This window comes from Canis lupus, chromosome 31, assembly GCF_048164855.1.
Source record: "Canis lupus baileyi chromosome 31, mCanLup2.hap1, whole genome shotgun sequence".
NCBI classification, from domain to species: Eukaryota; Metazoa; Chordata; class Mammalia; order Carnivora; family Canidae; genus Canis; species Canis lupus.
In genome coordinates this window covers 2421821-2448312 of record NC_132868.1, presented here as the reverse complement: position 1 = coordinate 2448312, position 26492 = coordinate 2421821, and the positions used below count along the sequence as shown (strand labels likewise).

General features: G+C 39.7%; 1 protein-coding gene and 1 pseudogene across 1 annotated transcript in view; one reads left to right on the top strand and one right to left on the bottom strand.

Moving 5' to 3' along the window:
• DNAH5 (dynein axonemal heavy chain 5) overlaps positions 1 to 26492 on the bottom strand; it is a 297391-nt gene that overhangs the window by 161334 nt on the left and 109565 nt on the right. The window contains exons 16-24 of the mRNA XM_072807314.1: positions 23151 to 23322; positions 18052 to 18197; positions 15464 to 15629; positions 12568 to 12807; positions 10642 to 10832; positions 10470 to 10554; positions 7311 to 7444; positions 2810 to 3011; positions 1828 to 2063 (exon numbers count right to left, since the gene is read on the bottom strand). Coding sequence (XP_072663415.1) covers positions 1828 to 2063; positions 2810 to 3011; positions 7311 to 7444; positions 10470 to 10554; positions 10642 to 10832; positions 12568 to 12807; positions 15464 to 15629; positions 18052 to 18197; positions 23151 to 23322 — 1572 coding nt within the window. The remainder of the gene's footprint in view (positions 1 to 1827; positions 2064 to 2809; positions 3012 to 7310; positions 7445 to 10469; positions 10555 to 10641; positions 10833 to 12567; positions 12808 to 15463; positions 15630 to 18051; positions 18198 to 23150; positions 23323 to 26492) is intronic.
• Positions 18469 to 20418, top strand: LOC140621894 (histone-binding protein RBBP4 pseudogene; annotated as a pseudogene).

Below are 26492 nucleotides of genomic sequence, written 5' to 3'. Positions count from 1 at the left end.
CATGAATAAATAAATAAAATCTTAAAAAAAAAAAAGTAATGTGTAATGCTAATCAAACTGCATCACTTCCTTGACCTTCAGTTTCCTATTTTAAAGGAGGTGTTTGGGGATGCCTGGGTTGCTCAGTGGTTGGGTGTCTGCCTTTGGTTCAGGGCATGATCCTGGAGTCCCGGGATCCCTGCATGGAGCTTGCTTCTCCCCCTGCCTGTGTCTCTGCCTCTCTCTCTGTGTCTTTCATGAATAAATAAAATCTTTTAAAAAAATAAATAAAGTAGGTGTCTGATAAAGATTAAATGAGTCAATACAAAATTAATACATGAATGAACACTATTAGTGCCTCCAGGGACCAAGGGCAAGCCACCCTAAAATGCGTCACTTTGCCACATTGATTATTCTAAATAAGAGTCACTTAAGAAACTTTTTGCTAATGCAAAAAGAACACTCTGACCCCTCCCCTACTTTTTCTCTAGAGAGCAGAAAATAAACCTTCCATGTGAAAGGTATCCTCTCTGAACCAGGAGGTCGAGAGACAGCCTAATACCAGAGATAGGACCTTTAGAGCTGAGAAGGCTGTATAAACAACCCTTGTTACTTTTTCAGCTACCAGAGCCCAAATTCCCTTTAGAATCCCTTACTAATTAATTGAAGCTCCCAAAGTTAAGTTTTCTTTGAACTGTCAATTCCTTGCTCATTTCTTTTTTTTCCTTTTTTTATAATAAATTTATTTTTTATTGGTGTTCAACTTGCCAACATACAGAATAACACCCAGTGCTCATCCCGTCAAGTGCCCCCCTCAGTGCCCGTCACCCATTTATCCCCACCCCCCGCCCTCCTCCCCTTCCACCACCCCTAGTTCGTTTCCCAGAGTTAGGAGTCTTCATGTTCTGTCTCCCTTTCTGATATTTCCCACACATTTCTTCTCCCTTCCCTTCTATTCCCTTTCACTATTATTTATATTCCCCAAATGAATGAGAACATATAATGTTTGTCCTTCTCCGATTGACTTACTTCACTCAGCATAATACCCTCCAGTTCCATCCACGTTGAAGCAAATGGTGGGTATTTGTCGTTTCTAATGGCTGAGGAATATTCCATTGTATACATAGACCACATTTCTTTAGGTATCAATTTCATTATTGGGCTCTGTGCATCTATAATAAAACTTTGGTTTTTCTCCTATTGATCTGTCACATATCAATTTAATTCTTAAGCCAACTAGAAGACATTGAAAAGTAGAGGAAGAATTTTTCCTCCCCTACAGCTCCATCCAGGTTCTGTTTACCAGCTGGTATTCCCATTCCAACTGCTACAAGTGCTATCTATGGGGATCATAGCTGCCTCTTTCCCTGCAAAAACTGTCCTCAGCTAAATGGGAGCTTCCTCATGGGGAGATTATAGCCAATGACCAACTGACTTGGGGGTATAAAGGGCAGTCCTCTTTACCTCAAGGTAGGACCAACTGTGCAGTATAGCTCATGCTCCACAGCACCCCATGGAATCAAGTAGAAATCAATCTTAGCTACCCAACACCTGAATCAACCTCATCATTTCTGCTTCCCTCACCTCCTTCTCCTATGGGAACTCATCAATAGATCACTTGTGCAGAAACCCTCACCCCAGGTTTTGCAGTTAGGAATCTTAGATGCCATGTAAAGGACCAGAAGAGGCCCACAGAAGGTACCCTATAAGGTTCGGTATCATCATTACTGAAATTGTTCTTAGGTTAAGCGTCCATTTGTAACTATAGTCCAGACCTAGTCAATATTTTAGCTAATATCACTCAACATGTGGAGATATTTCCATAATGAATAAATGATTATCTGTTACCTCAATAGGTCCTACTTGAAAGTCAATGGAGATTTGTTGCTCCCTGATTTCTTTCAGTGCTGCCATAGCAATCCGAATATCATCTAAGTCTTTAATCTGACGATTCAGTTTCTTATTGAATTCTTCAACGAGTGTAAAAATGTTTTCCATCTCACTCCTATATTTTTTGTTACAGTGACGGCCAATGACAACCATCCAGGCCTTTGTCTCAGCAGTCAGAGTGAACTTCAAGTCAGCTGTAAAGCCCAATTGTCCACAGATCAGTTTGAAAAACTTGCACGGGACAGCCCTGGTGGTGCAGCGGTTTAGCGCCGCCTGCAGCCCAGGGCGTGATCCTGGAGACCCTGGATCGAGTCCCACGTCAGGCTCTCTGTATGATGCCTGCTTCTCCCTCTGCCTGTGTCTCTGCCTCTCTCTCTCTCTCTGTCTCTATGAATAAATAAATAAAATCTTAAAAAAAAACTTGCACGTATGAAAAGATAGAATGCTATTGTTCACCAATTATAAATACTTTGCAACTTATAGCCCTGTAGAGCATAAGAAAATCAAACTGGAAAAACATTAGATTTTCCTCCTCATTATATATTCATTCATTTTATAAAGCTTGTTGTACAACAATTTGGAACATATTTTGAAATGCTAAAAAAAGGACATTATCAAAATCATTAGCGATAAGCCTCAAATGCTTATAATTATTTATTAAAGGAAAAATAAATTTTAATTCCAAATACAACATGCTCATCCTCTTTCTCTGAATTAGCATTTATTTGCAATGTTTAGCAGCAAAGTGTTCAAAATAGTCCAGAATATATAATCATGCAGAAGGAAATAAAAAACAAATATACAAATTGGTCTTAAAACTTGAAGCCCAAAAGAAAGTCAGTCTTAAAGATAGCTAGAACTCTCTGGAATACTAATCTAGGTAAGGAGACAGAACAATACTATTGAATTTTTATGATTGCCTGAAAGAAAATGAACCAACCTGTGTATAGAGCAATGGCACCCACACAGATGCATTCTGCTTCGGCATTAATTTCCTGCTCTAGCTTTTGGAAATAGAGAATCTGAGATTCAAATTCAGAAAGCAAGGGGGTTTTTGTAATAAACATCATAACCATTTCTTCTTTCTCTTTTTGCCAAATATGATTGTAGCGTTTGAAGCAATCCATAGATGTAATAACTTCCTAGAATACAAATAACAGATTTGTGTTGAGAGGAAAGATGTGGAAATGGCATCATGGTATAAGCGAATATTGCTCAATTGCTGGTGGTTCCCACGGATTTATCAAAATCCTTAATTAGTGAGCTGTGTAAATAGTTAGAAATGCCACAGAACTAGAACTAGATTCATTATGGACATGGTAAGTCAAACACAGTAACAACAAAACCGTTAGCCTTCTAGCCAAAAGGAGAGAGGGATAGTTTCTAGAAACTAGGAAAACCAGAAAAAGAGAGACCATGACGAGTCCAGAAAGACTCTTTTGGACAAGAGCCTCTTGATTGTAGCTGGCCTTTCATTCAGAAATCACAGCTCAAAATCACAGCTTGCTGTGGAAAAATCACTCTGAGGTCATTCTCTTCCCTGCCATCCAGCATCAGACCTCCCCCATGACTCTCTCACTGGTCAAATCTATTGGAAGCCTCAATGGTAATCTATTAATTTGTTTCCTAAGGTCAGAGGGTGGAGATAAGATCTGGAGAGGCAAACAGAATATATCCAGCATCAAATTCCATTGAAGATTACATGAAATCACATAAAATGTATAAATCCATTGGATTAGGATTGACACCTGTACAATATTAAGTCTTCCTATCCTAGAACACAGTAAACATTTCCAAATCTTCTAATTTTTTTAATTACCTGTTAAGTAGTACAGGAATCTTCATAGAGACCTCACACACTCTTTATCACATATGTTCCTCAGTATTTTTCAATAATATGATCATTGTAAACGAGATCTTTTTCTATTTTTATAACTGGCTATGGATGGCATATAAGTTTTTTTAAATTATTTTTTAATAAATAGTCCTATTACTATGAAGTGTGCTTCTGTGAGATGAACTGGCTCACTCACATTTGGTAACTAATGTCAAAATGATGAGGAGGTCACATCAAATGCTATTTTTCCCAGCACTTTGTTCTGTACCAGCTAAAACAGCCAGCCATAGAGGGGCACAATCTCGTGTGCCACAGTCCTTCCACTTTTTCCTTGGGGGCCTATTTAGTCACCACTTTGTTTTAAGAATGTTCTTTGCACAGTCCAACCTGACCTTTCTATATTTTATCCTTGTTTCCATAACTCAGCAGTTTAAACTGTTTCTGACACTCATCTTTTACCAAGTTTCTTTCACCTTTTGATAATAAAGCTCTTTACTTACTATACCATTATTAAATGGGTTAGTATTTTACCATGATTGTCATTGTTTTTGTAACTAATCTGGTTAACAAATTTTTCTAGGTTTTTTTTTTTTAGATTTTATTTATTTATTCATGAGAGACACAGAGAGAGAAAGAGGGAAACAGAGACACAGGCAGAGGGAGAAGCAGGCTCCATGCAGGGAGCCCAATATGGGACTCGATCCCAGGACTCCAGGATCATGCCCTGGGCTAAAGGCAGACACTTAACCAGTGAGCCACCCAGGTGTCCCAATTTTCTAGGTTTTGACGGTCTGCCTCAAACCTGCTTTTCTCATAATCCACGTTATGTTAAATATGCAACTTTGCAAAACAAGACTTTCAGGAATATGTTTTTTGCATTACAGTAAAAATGCCTATAATTATCTTTCAACTAACAACTAATTGAACTCTTGTTGGGTCATATTTTTTTTTCAGATTAGCCTCTCAGTTTTACATGACAGAAAATCATTATCATCTACAAATAATTAAAGATTTGACTCCTCACTTCTAATGTTTATATCTGTTGAGAATCAACTTTTTCTATTGGCTTAAATTTCAGAGTTACACCTACATGAGAAAAAAAATTTTTAAGTGAGATAGCATTTAAAATGCCATTACTTGAAAAAATAGAGCAATACAAACAACATTCTAAATGGCCCAATCACTTAATTATACCAACTCGCACCAAAGCAAGCAGCTTTACCCCAATACTCCACACACAGCTAAAAATGTACCCCCTAGCTTCAGGTTTAATAGCTATTGAGACTTCCCACTCATTAAAATGTGCAAAGCTAAGCCTGCCACTACTTATCCCAACCAAACTGATCCCCTGCCACGGGCTGAGATGTTGACATGCATACCCAGAATGAATTGCAACAGCATGTAGACATTCACAAGAGTACAATGTCTTAGAGGATGAATCACAGATTATCAAAGACGTCTGAATCTGGTAGAAATTCCAGAATTCTGAGTTCTTTCAACATCCCAGAGTTTATAATATCAAGAAAACACCGAGGTGACTAAGTTTTAGACTCTCATTTATCTTTTCTGACAGTGTCACTCTTTATCAAATTGGGTATTTTTTAAGTGAAGGTAGCCTAGAGCTTCAAGGAAGAACTGCCTGAACTGCATGTGTAGAGCTCTTCTGCTTAAGTCATTTTTACTGCCAAGGTTATTTAGATGGTTCGGTCCAGCTCATCTTTCCAAGCAGGCAATATTGTAAGTTGATGGCTAGCCTGTGGATCTGCCAAATGCAGGTCAGGCTTACATTCTGATCCAATCAGCTATGGCAAGAAGGAAAGGACAGGATCATAGGATTTTCCGTGGTTGAGGCAGAATCACTCAGAAGGGTCCTGGGCTGTGGAGGGCTGGCCATGTCTAATATGATGACTAAGTGTGTATTTATTCTTCCAGAAACAATCTGTCCATCTCGTCAATCCAGGAAAAGTACTTCCAGTTATTCTAAGTGCCTAAGATTTGCACATTTCCTTCATATGATATAAAAGCAAATGCAACAAAATAACACAGATAAGCACTGTGTTGCCAGCAGTATGCTAATTTCAACTACTATGTCTTACCCTTTGATTTTCATGATTGTGGCTACTTATATTCAGAGAAAGTAATGAGCTTCATTATTGATTTATTTTATTGTATTTTCCATGATTACTGCAACATTTGAAAATATATCTGAATGTTTATTATCCTCATTGAATACTTACATTTATCATTTACATGGAGCTTGATAAACTAAGCATTAGATAAATATTTGTTATATTGAATTATGTGAACACTGTCCCTACGATAAAATTAAATATAGGACCTTCAACATATTAAGAAAAGAAAATTGAAAATGCATAAATGCAAAAGCTTCCAGTTCCCTTAGGAACACGTTAAAATTAAACTTAATAATATTTCTTCACATGGTTAGAGCAATGGCAGCTTTCCAAAATGTTTTCAGACAAATGAAGTTCACTCTATCAGAACTGACTAACAGAAAAGATGTATTTGCTGAGTGACAACTATTCCCTCAACACTTGGAGACATTTTTAGAGTCAACAGGTCTTAGGGACAATGTGAATATAGATTGGTTTTTTTTTTTAATTTATTTATGATAGTCATATAGAGGGAGAGAGAGAGGCAGAGACATAGGCAGAGGGAGAAGCAGGCTCCCTGCCCTGGGAGCCCGACGTGGGATTCGATCCCGGGTCTCCAGGATCGCGCCCTGGGCCAAAGGCAGGCGCCAAACCGCTGCGCCACCCAGGGATCCCTAGATTGTTTTTAAGTAGAAATTAATGTCAGGGTTTTGAATCCTTCTGACAAGAACCGATTTGCCTGAACAATAAAAAGGGGAGCTGAGAGAACAGGCTGGAAGAAAAGTTAACTGGAATTTACACTATTACTATTTGCTCTGTCCTTTGTATTACCTTATTTCCATGTGGCAATACACAGAAATTTTATCTGATAGTTTATGAGATTTACCTGACTACACAAATATGAAAAACTGAGTATAAATCTTATTCTCTTTCAAACGATACTAGCCAGTACTGGTAGCAGTCTGACTTGTGCTTTGAAACATATCAAATTCTGGGGCACCTGGATGGCTCAGTCAGTTAAGCATCTGCCTTCAGCTCAGGTCATGATCCCCGGGTCCTGGGATGGAGCCCTGCATTGGGCTCCCTGCTCAGTGAGGAGACTGCTCCTCCCTTTTTTCTGCTGCTCCCTCTGCTTGTGCTCACTCTCTTTCTCTCTCTCTGTCAAATAAATAAATAAAATCTTTTTTAAAAAAAGAAACATATCAATTTTTTTAATGATTGGGTTTATTTGTATTAAATCGGTAAATACGTAGGTTTAAAGCATTAGAACAAAATATAAAACATAGGAATAACAGTTATTTGTCCCCTTGTAATCTAGGAAGAAAAGTCTTTAGTTAAACATTTGCTGAGCACATTCCAGAATCCACAGCTCCTCAGTGAAGGCACAGAAAGACCCAGGCTATGAGTAGGACAAGCTTGTGACATTCATCCTCACGCAGGTACATATTGTGGAGCAAATATGGCAAACCTCGTGACAAATCCTCTTGGCATACCTTTTTAGTGGAGTTGATGATTGTGCTAAGCACGGAGACTAATTTTACAATCTCTTTGTTGTCAGACACATTCTTATAATAGTTCCTGATCTGTACAGGAATAGGTAAGTTTACAGATGCTATCTCAAAGGTATCTAAAAGTAAAAACAAAGGAGAAAGAGAAAAGTTTATATCAACAGCATAGGGAACATGCTTTAAAAAGATGAGGGGATTTCTGTAAGGAAGACATGTCTGTAAAGTAAGGACCTCCGACAGTCTGCTTCTTTGTAAAAGCAATTGAAAATAGGGAAAATTTGTCACTATCAATTTTTTCAGGACTCTGGACATGAACCAAAGCTTGCAACAAGCCAAGCAGTACTCCTTTATTCAAGAAAAAAATGCTAAGGGCAGCCCGGGTGGCTCAGCAGTTTAGCGCCACCTTCAGCCCAGGGCCTGATCCTGGAGTCCTGGGATTGAGTCCCACGTTGGGCTCCCTGCAGGGAGCCTGCTTCTCCCTCTGCCTGTGTCTCTGCCTCTCTCTGTCTCTGTCTCTGTCTCTCTCTCTCTCTCTCTCTCTCTCTCTGTGTCTCTCATGAATAAATAAAAATCTTTAAAAGAAAAAAATGCTAAAATCTTAGTAACAAGAGTTTGAGGTGTTTTTAACTTCCAAAGGCCCACTGCCCCCTCACTGACAACATGGTGGCTTTCAGAAACACAGCCACAGCCTAGCCATCACCAGAGAGGCCAGAGTGCATTTAGAGCTCCTCAAGAAGGCTCAGAAAATTGTCACTACTTGATGCATCAGGAAGTTCTCTGGAAAAGCCCCAGAGTTTATTGTTACTTCACCTGACTCAGAACTCACTGAGAAAAATAAAATCTCTATCACCAAGGCATTTGTAAAAAAAAAAAAAAAAAAAACTATCAACTACAATTAATTTCACAGATGACTGAGACAATGATATTACTTGAGGCAAACAAGAGGTTGACCAAAAAATTAAAGATCTGGGGAATGAGATATCCACAGAGGGCATTGTATCCCCTGGAGTTCTAGAAAGTCATGCATCTGTACAGAGCTATCCATATGCCCAGGAAAGACCTAAAATGCCCCAATCTTTGACTTGAGCCTTGAACAATCAAGTGAATAAAAGCTATGGCAGGACTGAAAATTTCCTGAGTTCTCAGAGTGCTCCAGCACACACACCATCCCTAGGCAAAGGGTGTAAGACTTATCCGTTCAAAGGATTAAGGAAATCTCTGTGCAATCATTAGCTGACCTTCAAACTATCCAACCAAAAACTACAGTGGTGCACTCCACAAGAAAGGCAAATTTTCCGGAATTAGTCCAGGAAAGTCAATAAAGTCAATAATGAAACAGAAACAACAGACTCTGGGGAGAAGACAAGCAGATTTTCAGGGCTGCCACATTATATTCTTTAAAATATCAAGTTTTCAGGGCACCTGGGTGGCTTGATACATGAAGCATATGACTTGGGCTCAGGTCATGATCTCAGAGTCCTGGGATCGAGCCCCATTGCTTCTTCCTCTCCCACTGCCCCTCCCCCTGCTCATGCTCTCTCGCTCTCTCGCTCTCTCTCTCATAAATAAATAAAATCTTTATAAATAAATATCAAGTTTTCAACAAAAATTAAAATGATGAGTTATGCAAAGGTACAGGAGGAAACCAGTGCCCATACACAACACCAACAGTAGTCAATAGAAACTGTACATGAGAAAACCCAACTATTGGAATTACTAGACCAAATTTATATCAGCTGTTATAAATATGTTCAGAGAACCGCTGAAAACCGGATCTAAAGAATTAAAGGAAAGTGTGAGGGTCATGTCACAAAATAGAGAATACTAGTAAAGAAACAGAAATACAAAAGAGTCAAATGCAAATTCTAAGGTTGAGAACATAAATGGAATGAGAATTCACGAGAGGAGCTCAACAGACTTCAGGCTCTAGAAAAAAAATCAGTAACCTTGAAGATAATTTTCTTCAGATAGAAAAACAAAATTATTAATCTGAGGTATGGCCTCTTTTTAAATATCCATGTTTAAGGTTATAAATTTCCCTCTAAGTGCTGTTTTAACTGCATCTCATAAATTTTGGCAATTTGTTAAATCTCTTTGTCATAACAAAATTATATATACAACTTTTCATCAAACATTTTTTCTTCTCAATTTCAGATATAATTCATGATTGAACATATTTTGAGCTTAGAAAATTCTGAATTATAAACTAGTCTAGGATGTAAAGCAGTGTTTCCACATAACATAAAAATTGAAATTAACATAATAACATATGTCTTTGTGGCTTAAATAAATAATATTGTAAGTTGTGGACCAAGTGTTTTGAGCTATCTTTATCCTCCTCCATAACAGACTGGTTTTTTTTTTAAAGATTTTGTTTTATTTACTCATGAGAGATACAGAGTGAGAGACAGAGGCAGAGACACACGCAGAGGGAGAAGCAGGCTCCATGCAGGGAGCCCGACGTGGGACTCGATCCAGGGTCTCCAGGATCACGCCGTGGGCTGCAGGCAGCACTAACTGCTGCGCCACCGGGGCTGCCCCATAACAGACTGTTTTAAAGCAGAACCTCTTCAGTTCTCCTCAGGGTTAGTTGATTTATCACACAGGGGTAATGAACAATAAGTGAATGAGATCTGCCTTTTGCAGGTTTTCCTTAGAATGAGTTTGAAGGACTCAAGGTTAACATTTAATGTCATTAGCAACTTAGATAGCATATGTTCTCTAATTTTACAGAGTATAAGTGAAAACCATAGGATATACAGCAAACATCACAACATGTTAGCATAACAGGACACAGTATGGGTTAAAATACAAAATATCTCTTAAATGTCAGAAAATATTCATTGTGATAAGTTTTTCTTTAAACTGTGAGACTAAAGTCCTTATTATACCCCCATTCCTATCATCACACTGGACCAGAAATCAGTGAGGCAGCCACATCTGTGATGTATACACTATAGATACACAATTTATAATAGTGATAATAAAATACATGGATTTTTATTTTATATTCATTTAAAACTGGCTCGCAGATTAATATTCTAATCAACACTGATGTAAGAATTGCATGGAGGGAAAATACATTTTAACTCCCTCAGTGTTGGTTTTCAACGACTGGTTAAAAAGAACCAAAGGAACACTCACCAGGAGGTTCATTTTCTTCCATTTCAATCTCAGAATCACTGTCATTATCCTGCAAAGCGGTCATTTTTCTTTCCTCCATCTTTTTCTACAAAGTGAAAGGATATTTTTCAGCTTGGATCCATCCATAAAAGAAGTAGCTTCCATGTGAAATGATTCCTTCATCCATACCCACCTTGGACAACAGCTCACTGCTCCATTGTCTGACCCCCTTAGTGACATGGACTATGCACTCCACAGCTTTGTTCAGCGTCTGCTGTATGTCTTCCAGGGCAGGGGCCATGGCAATGTTGGGAATGGCCAGAGTGATGCTTGCCCGGAAAATGGGCAGGCTGTTCTGCTTGATTCTGGATGTACTCTTACTGTCTGAATTAACATAACAGAGGGAAGCCTTACTATTTTTTGTTTTTTTACAAATAAAATGGAGTTTATTTCATTTTAAGCTGGGGAAAAATTAAGGTACTTAGAACAATACATAATAGGTATATAATCAGACAAATATTTGAGGAATGGATGAAAAGTAATGGAGAAATATGTTTTGCTCAATACAACAGCAGTTCAGCAGGACCCAACACATTTTCTGCTGATACAATCTACTGATACACCCTCCTTTTTTAAATTTTATTTATTTATTTATGATATTCACACAGAGAGAGAGAGAGAGAGAGAGGCAGAGACATAGGCAGAGGGAGAAGCAGGCTCCATGCACTGGGAGCCCGACGTGGGATTCGATCCCGGGTCTCCAGGATCGCGCCCTGGGCCAAAGGCAGGCGCTAAACCGCTGCGCCACCCAGGGATCCCCACTGATACACCCTCCTTAAAAGGCCACCCACTATGTAGAATCTGGCTTAATTATGTAAACTGTTATCTAAAAAACTGAAAATAATGCTGTCCATATACCAGCATGCCAACAAATTAGTTAAATGTAGAATAAGGAAGCGAGGCATGAAGACTAAGAAAGCTGTCAGAAAAAGCCAAAGTCAGAACAAATAACCAGTTTGGAATTTCAAATAAAACATATGCCTTTTCTACCACAGTGTGTTTAATCCAAACTGGGAGCAGTTAGAGTGGAGAAGAAATAAAGTGTAACTCACCATTTATATCCAAGTGGCTTTTAAAGTTGCATATACATATAAGTATTGGTAGAGACATAGATATACGTGTAGATGTGTGTGTGTGTGTGTGTGTGTGTGTGTGTGTATAACTCTATACAGTTGGAAATACTAGAATATATAAAGCTGGGAAAGACATGTGATTTAATATTCAGCATATAATGCTTGGTAAGTTCTAATAACATTCCTGTGTTAAATAAAAGAACATTCTTCTATTCCAAAGAGAAACAAAACATAGTAAGCCATGCTACCAATCAAAAAATTCCTTTGGTGTATCCACTTTTACTCATCTACTTTTAATTAAGTAATAGAGATGCTTCCCTTTAAATACCAATATTCAAAATAAATAAAAAGGATTTATCACTCTATTATTTTTCTATTTTGATTAATAATGTATTTTAATTTTTAATTTAAAATTTAATTTCAGGGACACCTAGGTGGCTCAGCGGTTAAGTGTCTGCCTTAGGCTCAGGGAGTGATCCTGGAGTCCCAGGATCGAGTCCCACATTGGGCTCCCTACATGGAGCCTGCTTCTCCCTCTTCCTGTATCTCCTATGTTTCTGCCTTTCTCTCTCTCTGTCTGTCTCATGAATAAATAAATAAAATCTTTGAAAAAACAAATTTAATTTCAGAATGTCTCTAGATTTGATGAATTTGGGGGGCTCATCTGGGAAACACAACACCTTTTTCTGAACTGTGCAGAGGAGAAGATGATTGTATTAGGAATGAAAAAATTGGCTGGAAAGTACTAAATTGACACAAAAAATAGTAAAGAAATGTTCTGCTTTGGAGAATATGGATTAATAAGATATACTTCATAGAACTCCTGGAATAATCAAAGTTCATAACGTATAATTTTAGAAGGAGGCTCTCAATAAATGGTGGTTTTTAAAAATATTTTAAAATAATAGGAATACACACACACACACACACACACAAGCAGCAACCATGCCTGGCCTGCCAGTAGGAAAACTGTATTGAATTATTACCCAGGAAGTTCATTGTATTAGAGGAATGAATACGCCTGCGGATGGCCTCTAGTGCATTCCTTGTAACTCTCAGAAGTGCATCCACGTTTTGGTGGTTGAAATGGGAGAGCAACCCACAGGCCTCCTCCTCTAACATTTCCATCTCCTTCTTCTTTCTCAGGATTGTCGTCAAAGGCAGGAGGCCTGCTGGGGCTCTCAAGGGTGATGTCAAGGTGTCAGATTTTCCTTCTTCTGTCTTTGCTGTTAGGAGATGAGAAAATTGAGAGAGATGGGAAAAAACAGAACCATCTACTGCAATTAAAGAGAAAAAAACTAAGATAATTACATGCAAGTTTAATAATACTTAGACATCAGATTTCCTAGAAAGCAAGCCCATCAAAGAATAGGAAGAGGAAACTAGGGTACCAGGTGGGCCAAAAGAGGCCTCTCCTCCTCAATGTGAGGAAACAGGAGGAGAGGTGGGAGCTAGGGCTGTAAAAGCAAGATCAGACCTCAGGGACCTGGGTTCTGATGTTCTCTCTTCCATCAATAGCCATAAAGTCTTGGGAGAAGCACTTTCCTTCTCTGCCTCTCAGTGTCTTCATCTGTCCCACAAAAGCTTTGCTTTAGTATAGACAGATGTGCTCCAATGGTAATTCCAACCCATCATCCATTCTACTCTACTGATAAGGAAAATAATGGGATGACTGTTGTTCAACATAGTACTAGAAGTCCTAGCCTCAGCAATCAGACAACAAAAAGAAATAAAAGGTTCAAATTGGCAAAAAAAGAAACCAAACTCTCCCTCTTTGCAGATGACATAATACAGTATATAGAGAACCCAAAAGACTTGTCCCCAAAATTGCTAGAACTCATACAGCAATTCAGCAATGTGGCAGGATGCAAAATTTGCACAGAAATCAGTTGCATTTCTATACACTAACAATGAGACAGAAGAAAAAGAAATTAAGGAGTCAATTCCATTTATAGCTACGCCAAAAACCATTAAGATACCTAGGAAGGAATACCTAACCAAAGAGGTAAAGGATCTGTACTCTAATAAATACAAAACACTTAGGAAAGAAATTAAGGAAGACACAAAGGGATGGGAAAACATTCCATGCTTGAGGATTGGAAGAATAAATATTGTGAAAATATCAATGCTACCCAGAGCAATTTATACATTCAGTGCAATCCCTGTCAAAATAGCATGGACTTTCTTCACAGAGTTGGAACAAATAATCCCAAAAAAAGACCCTGAGTAGCCAAAGGAATGTTAAAAAAAAAAAAAAAAACAAAGCTGCGGTCATCACAATGCCTGACTTCAAACTGTATTACCAAGCTATGACCATCAAGACAAGTGGTACTGGCACAAAAACAAACACATAGATCAGAACAGTATAGGGAACCCAGAAATGGGCCCTCAACTATATGGTCAATTCATCTTTAACAAAGCAGGAGAGAATATCCAATGGGAAAAAACTCTCTTCAATAAATGGTGTTGGGAAAATTGAACAGTCACATGCAGAAGAATGAAACCGGACCACTGTCTTACACCAAACACAAAGCTAAACTCAAAATGGATGAAATATCTAAATGTGAAACAGGAATCCATTGAAATCCAAGAGAAAAACACAGGCAGCACTCTTTTTGATGTCAGCCACAGCAACTTCTTGCAAGACACATCTATAAAGGCAAGGGAAACAAAAGCAATAATGAACTACTGGGACTTCATCAAAATAAAAGGCTTCTGCGCAGCAAAGGAAACAGTCAACAACACTAAAAGACAACATACAAAATGGGAAAAGACATTTGCAAATAACATATCAGATAAAGGACTAGTATCCAAGATCTATAAAGAACTTATCAAACTAAACATCCAAAAAACAAACAATCCAGTCAAGAAATGGGCAGAGGACATGAAAAGAAATTTCACCAGAGAAGACATACATGTGCCCAACAAGCACATGAGAAAATGCTCCGCATCACTTGCCATCAGAGAAATACAATGAGATCCCACCTCACACCAGTGAGAATGGTGAAAATTAACAAGATAGGAAATAACAAATGTTGGAGAGGATGTGAAGAAAGGGGAGCCATCTTGCACTACTGGTGGGAATACAAGCTGGTGCAGCCACTCTGGAAAACTGTGTGGAGGTTCCTGAAGAAGTTAAAAAATAGAGCTACCCTACGACCCAGCAATTGCACTGCTGGGGATTTACCCCAAAGATACAGAAGTAGTGAAATGACAGGACACCTGTACCCCAATGTTCATAGCAGCAATGTACAATGGCCAAACTGTGAAAAGGGTTGAGGTGTCCTTCAACAGATGAATGGATAAAGAAGATGTGGTCTATATATACAATGGAATATCACTCAGCTGTCAGAAAGAACGAATACCCACCATTTGCTTTGACGTGGATAGTACTGGAGGGTATTATGCTGAGTGAAATAAGTCAATTAGAGAAAGACAATTATCATATGGTTTCACTCACATGTGGAATATAAGAACTAATGAAAGGGACCATAAGGGAAGGGGGGTAACTGAGTGGGGAAAAATTAGAGAGGAAGACAAATCATGAGAGACTCCTGACTCTGGGAAACAAACAAAGGGTTGCTGGAGAGAAGGTGGGTGGGGGGATGGGGTGACTGGGCAATGGGCACTAAGGAGGGCATGTAATGCGATGAGCACTCAGTGTTATATTCTATGTTGGCAAACTGAATTTAAATAAAATTTTAAAAATAATAGGATGAATGGCAATATGCTCAGAATTATAATTTTGAATTTATAATTGTCCTTATAAACCTAGGAGAGTGTTTACAGAAGTGTGAAATTAATCACTATGTAGAAAATGAAATTTTAGTTTTCAGTAATGTCCTAAAAAAAATAAGACCCTTCCATGACCCCATTTCTTACCTGAACTTTCAGTTTTTGAATCAGCCCTATTCGCATCAGATACTTTGTCACTTTCTTCTTTGGATAGAACTTCCCCATCCAGCAACATATTTATTAGCTCATTCACTGCTTCCTCCACTAATGAGCTTTTAAAATTTAATATCTGAGCACCCTTTACACAAAGGTCCTACCAAAAAAAAAAAAAAAAAACAATTACCAGGGTGTCATATTTGTTTATCTAGCTCTTGAGACCATATCAGTTAACAGTAATAAGGCCATAGATTCAGTGTCTAGATGATTTTAGCCTCCAACGATGTTTGGCCCCACAAGTCACACAAACCCAGAGCAGGCATCCCATAAAAGAATGCATCAAACATAGGAAACCAACTGGAACCCCACAGGTAGACCAAAATTACACTTAACTTCTCAAACAGTGGGGGAAATACCTCCGAAAGTTTATTAGCAGCCTCTCTTTGCATGAAGTGTCCTTTATTTCACATCAATCTGCCCTAGCTAGGCTTCCTTCTCTCCTCACCTTTGGCAACAAGCCACATCCAGCCTCTAATTAATTTCAGAGATTCCTCTCCCCTCCCATGAGATTCTATGTTTCTCAAGAATGAGATTTAACAAACATGAACGAATATGATTGGGCCACTGTGATCGATTCTGTAGAGACAGAGAGACAGATAGATAATGGATGGATGGATGGATGGATGGATGGATGGATGGATGGATGGATGGACAGGTTTAGATAGAGACAGATGGTGTAGGCAGTCAGTGATTTACCACTTAGTTGGACAATAAGCCCATGCAATAATAGACTCTGTTAGTTGGTCACAGTCTCCAGTTCCTTTCCAAGTCCTACCATTACTCATTTTTAGACTCTTCTAATGTCCTCATGGACCATCTACTCCAAACATCAGCTTCATGGCTCATTTACTTCCTCATCACCAATGACTTTGACCTCTACTCCACTGCTGCAGGGCACATGGCATTTTGATAAAATTAACATAGGAACATTCTGATGTGTCCTGAAATAAACTATTAAACTCCTTTATCATCAAATAAAATACAAAATAAGAACTTCACTCCCAACTCAGAACTTCACCTAACTATCAACCTCCATCCCTAGCCTTGAGACAATTATGAAAAAGAGGCAGGTCAGAGACTGGGTAAGGGATGGGATAGGGTTAGCACCATCCAGTAACAAGTATAGATTCTGACACCAAAATCCCTGGGTTCAAATCCTAGCTTTGCATGATTCTGGAAAATCTCTGGTTCCCAATCTGAAAAGTGGTGATTATGGTAAAACCTACCTATGTTGTGGGAGTATTTCATAAGGTAACATATGTAAAATACTAGAATTGTGACTGGTAAATACTCAGAAAGTATTTGTTTTTATTATTGGTCAGCAAATCACACAGAATCATAAGATCTACATTTGCCAAGCTTGCTCATCTCATTCCATAGAAACCAGCTCCTTGTTCTCTAAGAGATCGCTAATATTTTTTAAAGTCTGGATCTTAAATCCCCTCACTCTACACACCATTGCCTAACAACATGGCTTCTCACTTCAACCATTCTTTTGTCAAAATCTTCACTTCCATCACTCTCTCAGCCTTCCACTGCCCCACCCAGGAGAAGCCCAACCCACATGAACCAGGTAACCAACCCTCTCCACTTGCATGCACAGGTCAAGGCAATGCAGGTGCCTTGTACTGGGAATCCGTGGTCCCCAAATTCAGTCAGGCCCCTAATGCTACCCAGCAATTATTCTACATGGCTATAGTCACATTCCTCTACCAGGCCCCATAACAGCTGTATCCTCAAATCCTGTGTCCTCAAATCTTTACACCATCCTCTCCCACATACTCAGCTAATGACCTTGATTCCTATAGCACAAAGCAAATGACACATGGAATCACCCAACTCCCTGACCCCATGTCCTCCCCCCAGAAAAAAAAACTCATGACCAATGAGCAGGGGCACTAGGGGAGATTGGGGTCTAGACACAGTTCATGAATCTGAGAAAAGGAAGAAACTGGAATTTCTAAAATGCAGACATTTAATTTTGTTTACCTAATAGTAATTTAATGTAAACTGAAGATTACCCCATATGCAGGAAAGAGTTACAATGACAGGCCTGACTGCTATTCTGCTTGCCAGGTTGGTCTCTGGCTGGTGTCTGGAGGCCTGGATGTCGGGAAGGTTCCCAAGGCTCCCCAGCTGGTCAGACTGGCTCACTGTGTCTATACCGCCTGCACAAACAGTGCGGTTAAAGCTGCATATCTGTCTTCCTTCTGGGTATATGGAATTTGGGTCATTTTAGGCAGAGGGTGCCTCCCTCTCCCTCTGCTCCTCCCCACCTCTTACACTCTCTCTCAAAAAAAAATTAATAAAAGCATCCATTTCCTGGGATCCCTGGGTGGCGCAGCGGTTTGGCGCCTGCCTTTGGCCCAGGGCGCGATCCTGGAGACCTGGGATCGAATCCCACGTCGGGCTCCCGGTGCATGGAGCCTGCTTCTCTCTCTCTCTCTCTCTCTCTCTCTGTGTGTGTGTGAGTGCCTATCATAAATTTAAAAAAAAAAAAGCATCTATTTCCTAATAACCTTTGTCATTTGAAGGAACTCTGCGCAGGTAAGTGGCTCCTCCTGGGGCAGCTGGCAAAGTGGCGTGCTGCTCATTTCTTCCAGAACAGCATCAATGCGGAACTCCATCAGATCATTGACTCTGTCAAGCAGCAATTCCAGGTCCTCTTTGGAAAAAATAAAAGTGAATGAAAGAGATTAAGCATTTTGTTTTTTTTTTTTTAATGCACATGACTGGAGCACCTGGGTGGCAGTTGGTTAAGCCTCCGACTCTTGGTTTTGGCTCAGGTGGTGATCTCAGGGTCATGAGCTGAAGCCTCCTCCAGGCTCTGCTTGAGATTCTCTCTCTCCCTCCCCCACTGCCCCTCCCACCCCCTGCTCTCATGCATGCTCTCTCTCTCAACTAAATCTCTTTTATAAAAATGCACACAGGTAGCCTCCCCGCCCCTCCCACAGCGCTCGACCCCGGGATCCCCCCGGCTCGCCTGCCCGCCATGGCCCACAAGGAAGCAGCCTTTGATGACGCAGTAGAGGAACGTGTGATCAACGAAGAGTACAAAATATGGAAAAAGAACACCCCTTTTCTTTACGATTTGGTGATGACCCATGCTCTGGAGTGGCCTAGCCTAACTGCACAGTGGCTTCCAGATGTAACCAGACCAGAAGGGAAAGACTTCAGCATTCATCGACTTGTCCTGGGAACACACACGTCGGATGAACAAAACCATCTTGTGATAGCCAGTGTGCAGCTCCTAACGATGATGCTCAGTTTGATGCTTCACACTACGACAGTGAGAAAGGAGAATTTGGAGGTTTTGGCTCAGTTAGTGGAAAAATTGAAATAGAAATCAAAATCAACCATGAAGGAGAAGTGAACCGGGCACGTTATATGCCCCAGAACCCTTGCATCATTGCAAGAAAGACTCCATCCAGTGATGTTCTTGTTTTTGACTATACAAAACATCCTTCCAAACCAGACCTTTCTGGAGAGTGCAACCCAGACTTGCGTCTCCGTGGACATCAGAAGGAAGGCTATGGACTTTCTTGGAACCTAAATCTCAGTGGGCACTTACTTAGTGCTTCAGATGACCACACCATCTGCCTCTGGGACATCAGTGCTGTTCCAAAGGAAGGAAAAGTTGTGGATGCGAAGACCATCTTTACAGGGCATACAGCAGTAGTAGAAGATGTTTCCTGGCATCTGCTTCATGAGTCTCTGTTTGGGTCAGTTGGTGATGATCAGAAACTTATGATCTGGGATACTCGTTCAAACAATACTTCCAAACCAAGCCACTCAGTTGATGCTCACACTGCTGAAGTGAACTGCCTATCTTTCAATCCTTATAGTGAGTTCATTCTTGCCACAGGATCAGCCGACAAGACTGTTGCCTTGTGGGATCTAAGAAATCTGAAACTTAAGTTGCATTCCTTTGAATCACATAAGGATGAAATATTCCAGATTCAGTGGTCTCCTCACAATGAGACTATTTTGGCTTCCAGTGGTACTGATCGCAGACTGAATGTCTGGGATTTAAGTAAAATCGGAGAGGAACAATCCCCAGAAGATGCAGAAGATGGGCCACCAGAATTGTTGTTTATTCACGGTGGTCACATTGCCAAGATATCTGATTTCTCCTGGAATCCCAATGAACCTTGGGTGATTTGTTCTGTATCAGAAGATAATATCATGCAAGTGTGGCAAATGGCAGAGAACATTTATAATGATGAAGACCCTGAAGGAAGCGTGGATCCAGAAGGACAAGGGTCCTAGATATGTCTGCACTTCTTGTGATTTTAGACTCCCCTTTTTTTTTCCTCTCAACCCTGAGATTGATTTAACACTGGTTTTGAGACACAGACTTTGTTTGGCTATCCCTCTGTGATAGGTACCATCAACAATGTTATTAGCCCAAACAGAGGGTGTTTTCTAAATATTAACTGGGGGACTTGATTCACTAAAGCCACAGACTTATATTTAAATTTTCTTCAGGAATTTTCTAGTAACAAAGGTCTAAGTAGCCACAGAAAGGGGAATATTGTGTGTGGTTATTTTTCTTCTTAGGCCATATCCCCAAGTTTTTCAGACTCCTTTAAGTAAAGGCTAAAGTGAGGAAGGAATAGAGCCAAGTGAGGTAGGTGTCTGAGCCATGAAGTATAAATACCACAAGATGTCGTTTTTATTCAGGAAATAGGGGAGATTCAAGTCATATAAATTCCTATTCTAAAAACTTCACACCTGACTTTCCAGGATGCACATTTTCCTATGTAGACCAGTCTCCTCTCAGTTTCTTCAGTTAAGTCAAAACTATGTGTTCCTCTTTCCCCATATATTTTTGCTTGTTAGTGTATTTCTTGAGCTGTTTTCATATTTCTTTCCTTTCTGTGAAATGTTTTTTTTTAAAAAACTTGGGACCACCAAGTTGTAAAGATGTATGTTTTTACCTGACAGTTATACCACAGGTAGACTGTCCAGTTGAGTTGAGAAGAGTGAATTGATAGCTTGTATTTGTTTTTAAAATTAAAATAATCCTGGATAAGAGTTGCTTTTTTTTTTTTTTTTTTTTTAGGAGTTAGTCCTTGACCACTAGTTTGGTACCATCTCTATTTTGGGTGACCTGTTTCACCAGCAGGCCTGTTACTCCCCATGACTAACTGTGTAAGTGCTTATAATGGAATAAATTGCTTTTCTACGTAAAAATAAATAAATAAATAAATAAATAAATAAATAAATAAATAAATAAATAAATATAAATAAATAAAAATGCACACAACTAAACTACAGTAGTGAAACCAGGATTAAAGTCGCTCCAGACTGCTATTTCTCACTAGGTTTTTGCACACACTGTCCTTCCTCTAACTGACTTCCAGCTCTGACTCTCTCCACCTACCTCACTCTGACTCAGACTTAAAGAGCTGGCTTGAATGCAGCTCCTGCAGGATGCTTACTGGGAATCTGCACGTATTTCCAGGGGCCTCCTCCTCCTTCACTGGCACTGACCCCCGAGCATCCTTCCAACACCACATGTACCATACTGCCTACTTGTCATGTGTCTTTTCTCCTTCTGGAATTCCTCTTTGTCATCCTTGCTTCTTCAACACAGCTCTGTGCCTATTCCACAGGAGGTATTCAACAGATATTCTTTTTTTAAGATTTTTTTTCATTTATTTGAGAGTGAGAGAGAGAGAGTGCAAGAGAGAGCATGAGCTGGGCGAGAGGCAGATGGAGAGGGAGAGGCAGACTCCAGCTGAGCAGGGAGCCCGATGCAGAGCTCGATCCCAGAACCCCAAGAGCATGACCTGAGCAGAAGGCAGACAGCATGACCAGCAGAGCCACCCAGGTGCCAGCAGAGCCACCCAGATGCCCCTTCAACAGATATTCTTTTTTAAGATTTTATTTTTAAGTAACCTCCATACCCAATGTGGGGCTCAAACTCAACAACCTCGAGATAAAGAGTCACATGCTCTGCCAACTGAGCCAGCCCAGGCACCCCAACAGATATTATTGATGTGAAATTCCCTCGAGTTTTCTTTTACAGTTACTATTATAAGGTATATTTTTTAAAGTTGTGCTAAAGTAATATTGAACACTAAGTTCCATAGACAGAAAGGTCAATTCTAGAGGAAATTAACACTTTTATATCAAAAGTAGGAATGACGGTTAATAAAGCTCCATCTAAGGAGCTATATTAAGCTGTAATACAGCTTCAACAGATAGAGTGAATTCTTTTTTTTTTCCTGCTATTGCTTTTGTCTGGGGAATGAAATTAAAATTGAATGCAGAGAAGTCCATGCTATATACTCATGATGTATCAAAGATGTTATACACTCCCTTAAATACATACCTTTGCTTTCTAAAGAATAAGGCCCTAAAGGTTTTCAATCATTTCTGAGCTAAAACCAAAATACCAAAAAGTTCTGCCTGGTAACCTTATTTCCTACTAAAAGAGAGCCAATACATTAGTGAGTATACGTGCTGAATATAATTCTTTAGAGTTTCTGAAGGACATCTGTGATCTACCCCCCCCCCCCCAAGATGTCCATGTCTTACTCTCCTGTGAATGCTACATGATATGGCAAAGGGGACTTTGCATGATCAAGTTAAGGATCTTGAGTTGTAGTAACTGTCCTAAATTATCTAGGTGGGAGTTATCTACACTAGGTGGGGCCAGTGTAGCCATAGGAGTCTTTATAAGAGGGAGGCAGGAAAGTCAGAAGACAATGTGCCTATGGAAGCAGAGAAACAGAGAGAAAGAGATTTAAGAATACTATGCTGCTGGCTTTGAGGACAGAGTGACCATGAGCCAAAGGTTGTATGGGGACTCTGGTTGCCGGAAAGAATTCTCCCCCAGGCCTCCACAAGGAACTATCTCAGCTGATACTTTAATTTTCAACTCCCTAAGAGTCATTTTGGGACTCTTCTCAATCTGACATCAATTGTTTGACATCAATCTCAAATATTTCACTTAAATCACAAAAAGAAAACAGAATCAAAGAACTAAGGAGAGCTTTTTTAGAAATTAGGTCCTGTCTCCACCTAGCATAGTAATAAAACTTCCAAATGTAAACATTCCAATCCTAATATCCTCTAGGGAGAAGAGTACTAAAATCTACCTTGGTAGCCTTCTCATTTGGTTGTGAAAACTCGTACTAAGAAGTTTTGATACCTTTTATAAATACCTCCTTCTAGAATGTTAGCCTCTTTCCTCCTGTTCTGGTTCCCAGGGAGATGTATTTTGGAAAGACTATTGGTTTAGAGGCAAAGGAACTGGGTTCTAAACTCACTCTTTCTGCTTGCATCTCTACCACATTAGAATTCACTCAGAATTTTGGGATCAGTTTTCCAACTTTACCCGACCATCTTATATAAAAAGTCTAGTGTCCAACAATAAGTATAATTTTTAAATGTAGGTTATCTCTGGGGATAAAATTAAAAAGTGAGTATGTATAGTTTCCAGGAAATGAATGAGTTCATGTAGTTTGGTAAAATTTCCTAGGGAACAGCTTATGAACAACACTCCCATTTCATTATTTATATCACAGTATCTAGAAGAAATTATACAATAGACATTAAGAACTCAGCCTTTCAAAATGAGAAATAATAACCATTCAGACAGACTTACTGATCTTTGCAAAAGCATTTTTTAAGTATGTTTCAATGTTCAGTGAAGCCCAAGTGATTGCAGCCAGACCAGGTTGGAGAGCTTCATCCACTTTCGCCAAATGATGGACCATCAGTTGCTCAATGGTGGGAGGCATTTTTGACTTCACTCTCTGATACTCAGCCAGCATCATCTACAATGAAATGGAGGTTAAATGATCAATTAATATTGTACTTTTAATATCTTTTTTTTAATCCAAAAGGTTGACTTTTATTTAGAGTCCAGCTGTAGGGCTCCAATAAGCAGCCTGGCAGGTAAAGTGGCCAAAACAAAACCAGAATAGAGCAGATGAGAAATATCTCCATAAATATAAATTCCTAATCCAATATAAAACAGCTAAAGAAAAGAAAAAACTTAGAGTAGGAGTTTCTCACCCTTTACCCAGTTTAAAAGGGGAGAAGTGTCCTAAGGTCAAGTGACTTTTCTAAACCAAGTTACCAATGCCTTAGCCAATACATCCTGAGGCTCACTCATTCCACTTTGTACACTGGCACCATGCACAGCCTGCTCCTCCAGGCACCTTCTGTGGAACATACTCATCACCCAAAGTACTGGGGTCACCAGAAGTCTGCCTCAACCTATTCCTGAAATCATAGGCTGAGCTTTGATGTAAGACCCAAAGCATACAAGGAATCAGGAACCAGCATTGATGTTAAGTGTCATGGCTTTAGGTACCACCCATACGCCAAAGACAACCAAATTCACGTCTCAGCCCAGATCTCACTCCTAAAGTCTAGATTCATATATGATGAAAGTCTATTAGTTATCGCCAACTGAATATATAAAAGACATTTCAAATTCAGCATATCCAAAACTGAAAGTTTGTTTTTCCCCAAAATCTTCCCTGCTCACAGCATTCTCTATCCCATCCAGTGGTGGCTCCTATCTTGCACACCCACAGGTAATCCATCAGGATATCTTGTTTGCTCCATATTCAAAAGATCTGTATCTCACCTACTTACCATATGCACTGCTCCCACCATTGCTGACTTTCCTCTAAATTATTGTAATGGTCTATCATTGTCTCCCTGCTACCACTAACGCCTCCTACAGTCCATGTTCATTTAGCAGCAAAGGAGATCATTTCAAAATGTAAATCAGATTATTTAACTCTTCTGCTTACATGGCCACATGCATTCCCATCTCATGTAGGGCTATAATTTCTTATGTGAGTCCACAAAGATCTACCCAGGCTGGTCCCCATTACTTCTCTGATCTTATCTGTAATCATTCTTCTCATCTCTTACCTACTCCTGCCCTACTACCTTCCTTACTGGCCCCCAGCCTCAGGGCCCTTGCATCCCCTTCAAATAATTACTCAAATTCCATCTTCTCAATTAGGCCAATTCTGAATGCCTATTTAAATTTATAAACCGTCACCAAAAACCACTAACACACTCTATCCTCTTTGTTCTGCTCTATTTTTTCCATATGCCTATCACTTTCTAATAGACTATGTAACTATGTTCATTATTTGCTGTCTTACCCAACTAGAATAAAAGGACAAGAGTTTCTATAAAAACAAGAATTTTGTCTGCTTTGTTCAATGCACCTGAAACAGTGCCTGGTATGTAGGAGATGATCAATCAATATTTCCCTAATATATTAATTAGCTGTTATCAGGAGCATTTGTGATTAGAAACTCATAGATTCGGGATCCCTGGGTGGCGCAGCGGTTTAGCGCCTGCCTTTGGCCCAGGGCGTGATCCTGGAGACCCGGGATCGAATCCCACATCGGGCTCCCGGTGCATGGAGCCTGCTTCTCCCTCTGCCTGTGTCTCTGCCTCTGTGTGTGTGTGTGACTATCATAAATAAATAAAAATTAAAAAAAAAGAAACTCATAGATTCTGCTCCTATATGGAAATTCACTTGTTGTATAATATTGAACTGTGTCAGTATTTTGTTCGTATGTTACCATTTTATTTTTTTTTAAGATTTATTTATTTATTCATGATAGACAAAGAGAGAGAGAGAGGCAGAGACACAGGCAGAGGGAGAAGCAGGCTCCATGCCGGGAGCCCGACACGGGACTCGATCCCGGGACTCCAGGATCGCGCCCTGGGCCAAAGGCAGGCGCTAAACCGCTGAGCCACCCAGGGATCCCCCATATGTTACCATTTTAAATAAGACTAAAAGCACTTCCAGCCTTTTTTGGTAATGTTAGTATTAACAATAATTAATTATAAGAAAGTAACTTTAACATGCTTCTCAAAGACTATTGTTTTTAGGTCCGTATTTGTAATGTGCATGTTGATATTACTTTGTCATTAAATCAATGTTTGCCCAAATGTTCTCCCTGAAATACTAGCCCTAAAAGATTTTTTTTAAAGATTTTGTGCATTTATTCATGAGAAACACAGAGAGGGAGAGAGGCAGGGACACAGGCAGAGGGAGAAGCAGGCTCCATGCAGGGAGCCCAACGCAGTACTCATCCCAGGACTCCAGGACCACACCCTGGGCCGAAGGCAAGCACCAAACCACTGAGCCACCAAGGGATCCCCGCCCTAAAAGATTCTATAGGAAAAATGATCCCTGGACAGATAAGTTTGGAAAACACTGTATACACTATCTTCCCTCTTGTACAATCACAATCAATATTAATGATTCTGAGAAAACTGTAAGAAGGAAGTAAGAAGCCCAACGGACTTCTGTGAATTTTGTTAAACCCAACACTTCCCAAATGGACCACATAATCCTTTCTTCATATAACAAAAACCTTCCCATGATTTCTCTATATTCTTTCAATTTCCATGAAAGCCACTTCAGGAAAGCCTATGTTGGAGTGGTTCTATTAGTGGCTACCTACACATTTGCTGACGCATTTGTCCACAGCTTATCTTTTTTCAATGTCCATCACTTATTCTATCTGGGAAGCAAATCAGCAGGCCTTCTACTTCTCCCCTTAATCCATTAACCCCATGAGATATTGCTCATTTTATAGATAAGAAACTGAGGCTCAGAAGGGTAAAATAATTTGCACAATGATAATGGTTTATATCCAGATCAAATTGGACATAGAATCTATACTCCTATTAGTCTACGCGGGCTCATTTCTTTTTGAACTATATTCCAAGGAAAAGATGAAGAAACCAATCTCTCATCTACTTTAGTGTATCTGTGGAAGCCTAAGAGCTCTGTTAAATATTCAGCACAGTGGGATGTCTGGGTGACTCAGTGGTTGAGCATCTGCCTTTCACTCAGGTAGTGATTCCAGGGTCCTGGGATCGAGTCCTGCATTGGACTCCCTGTAGGAGCCTGCTTCTTCCTCTGCCTTTCTCTGTGTCTCTCATGAATAAATAAATA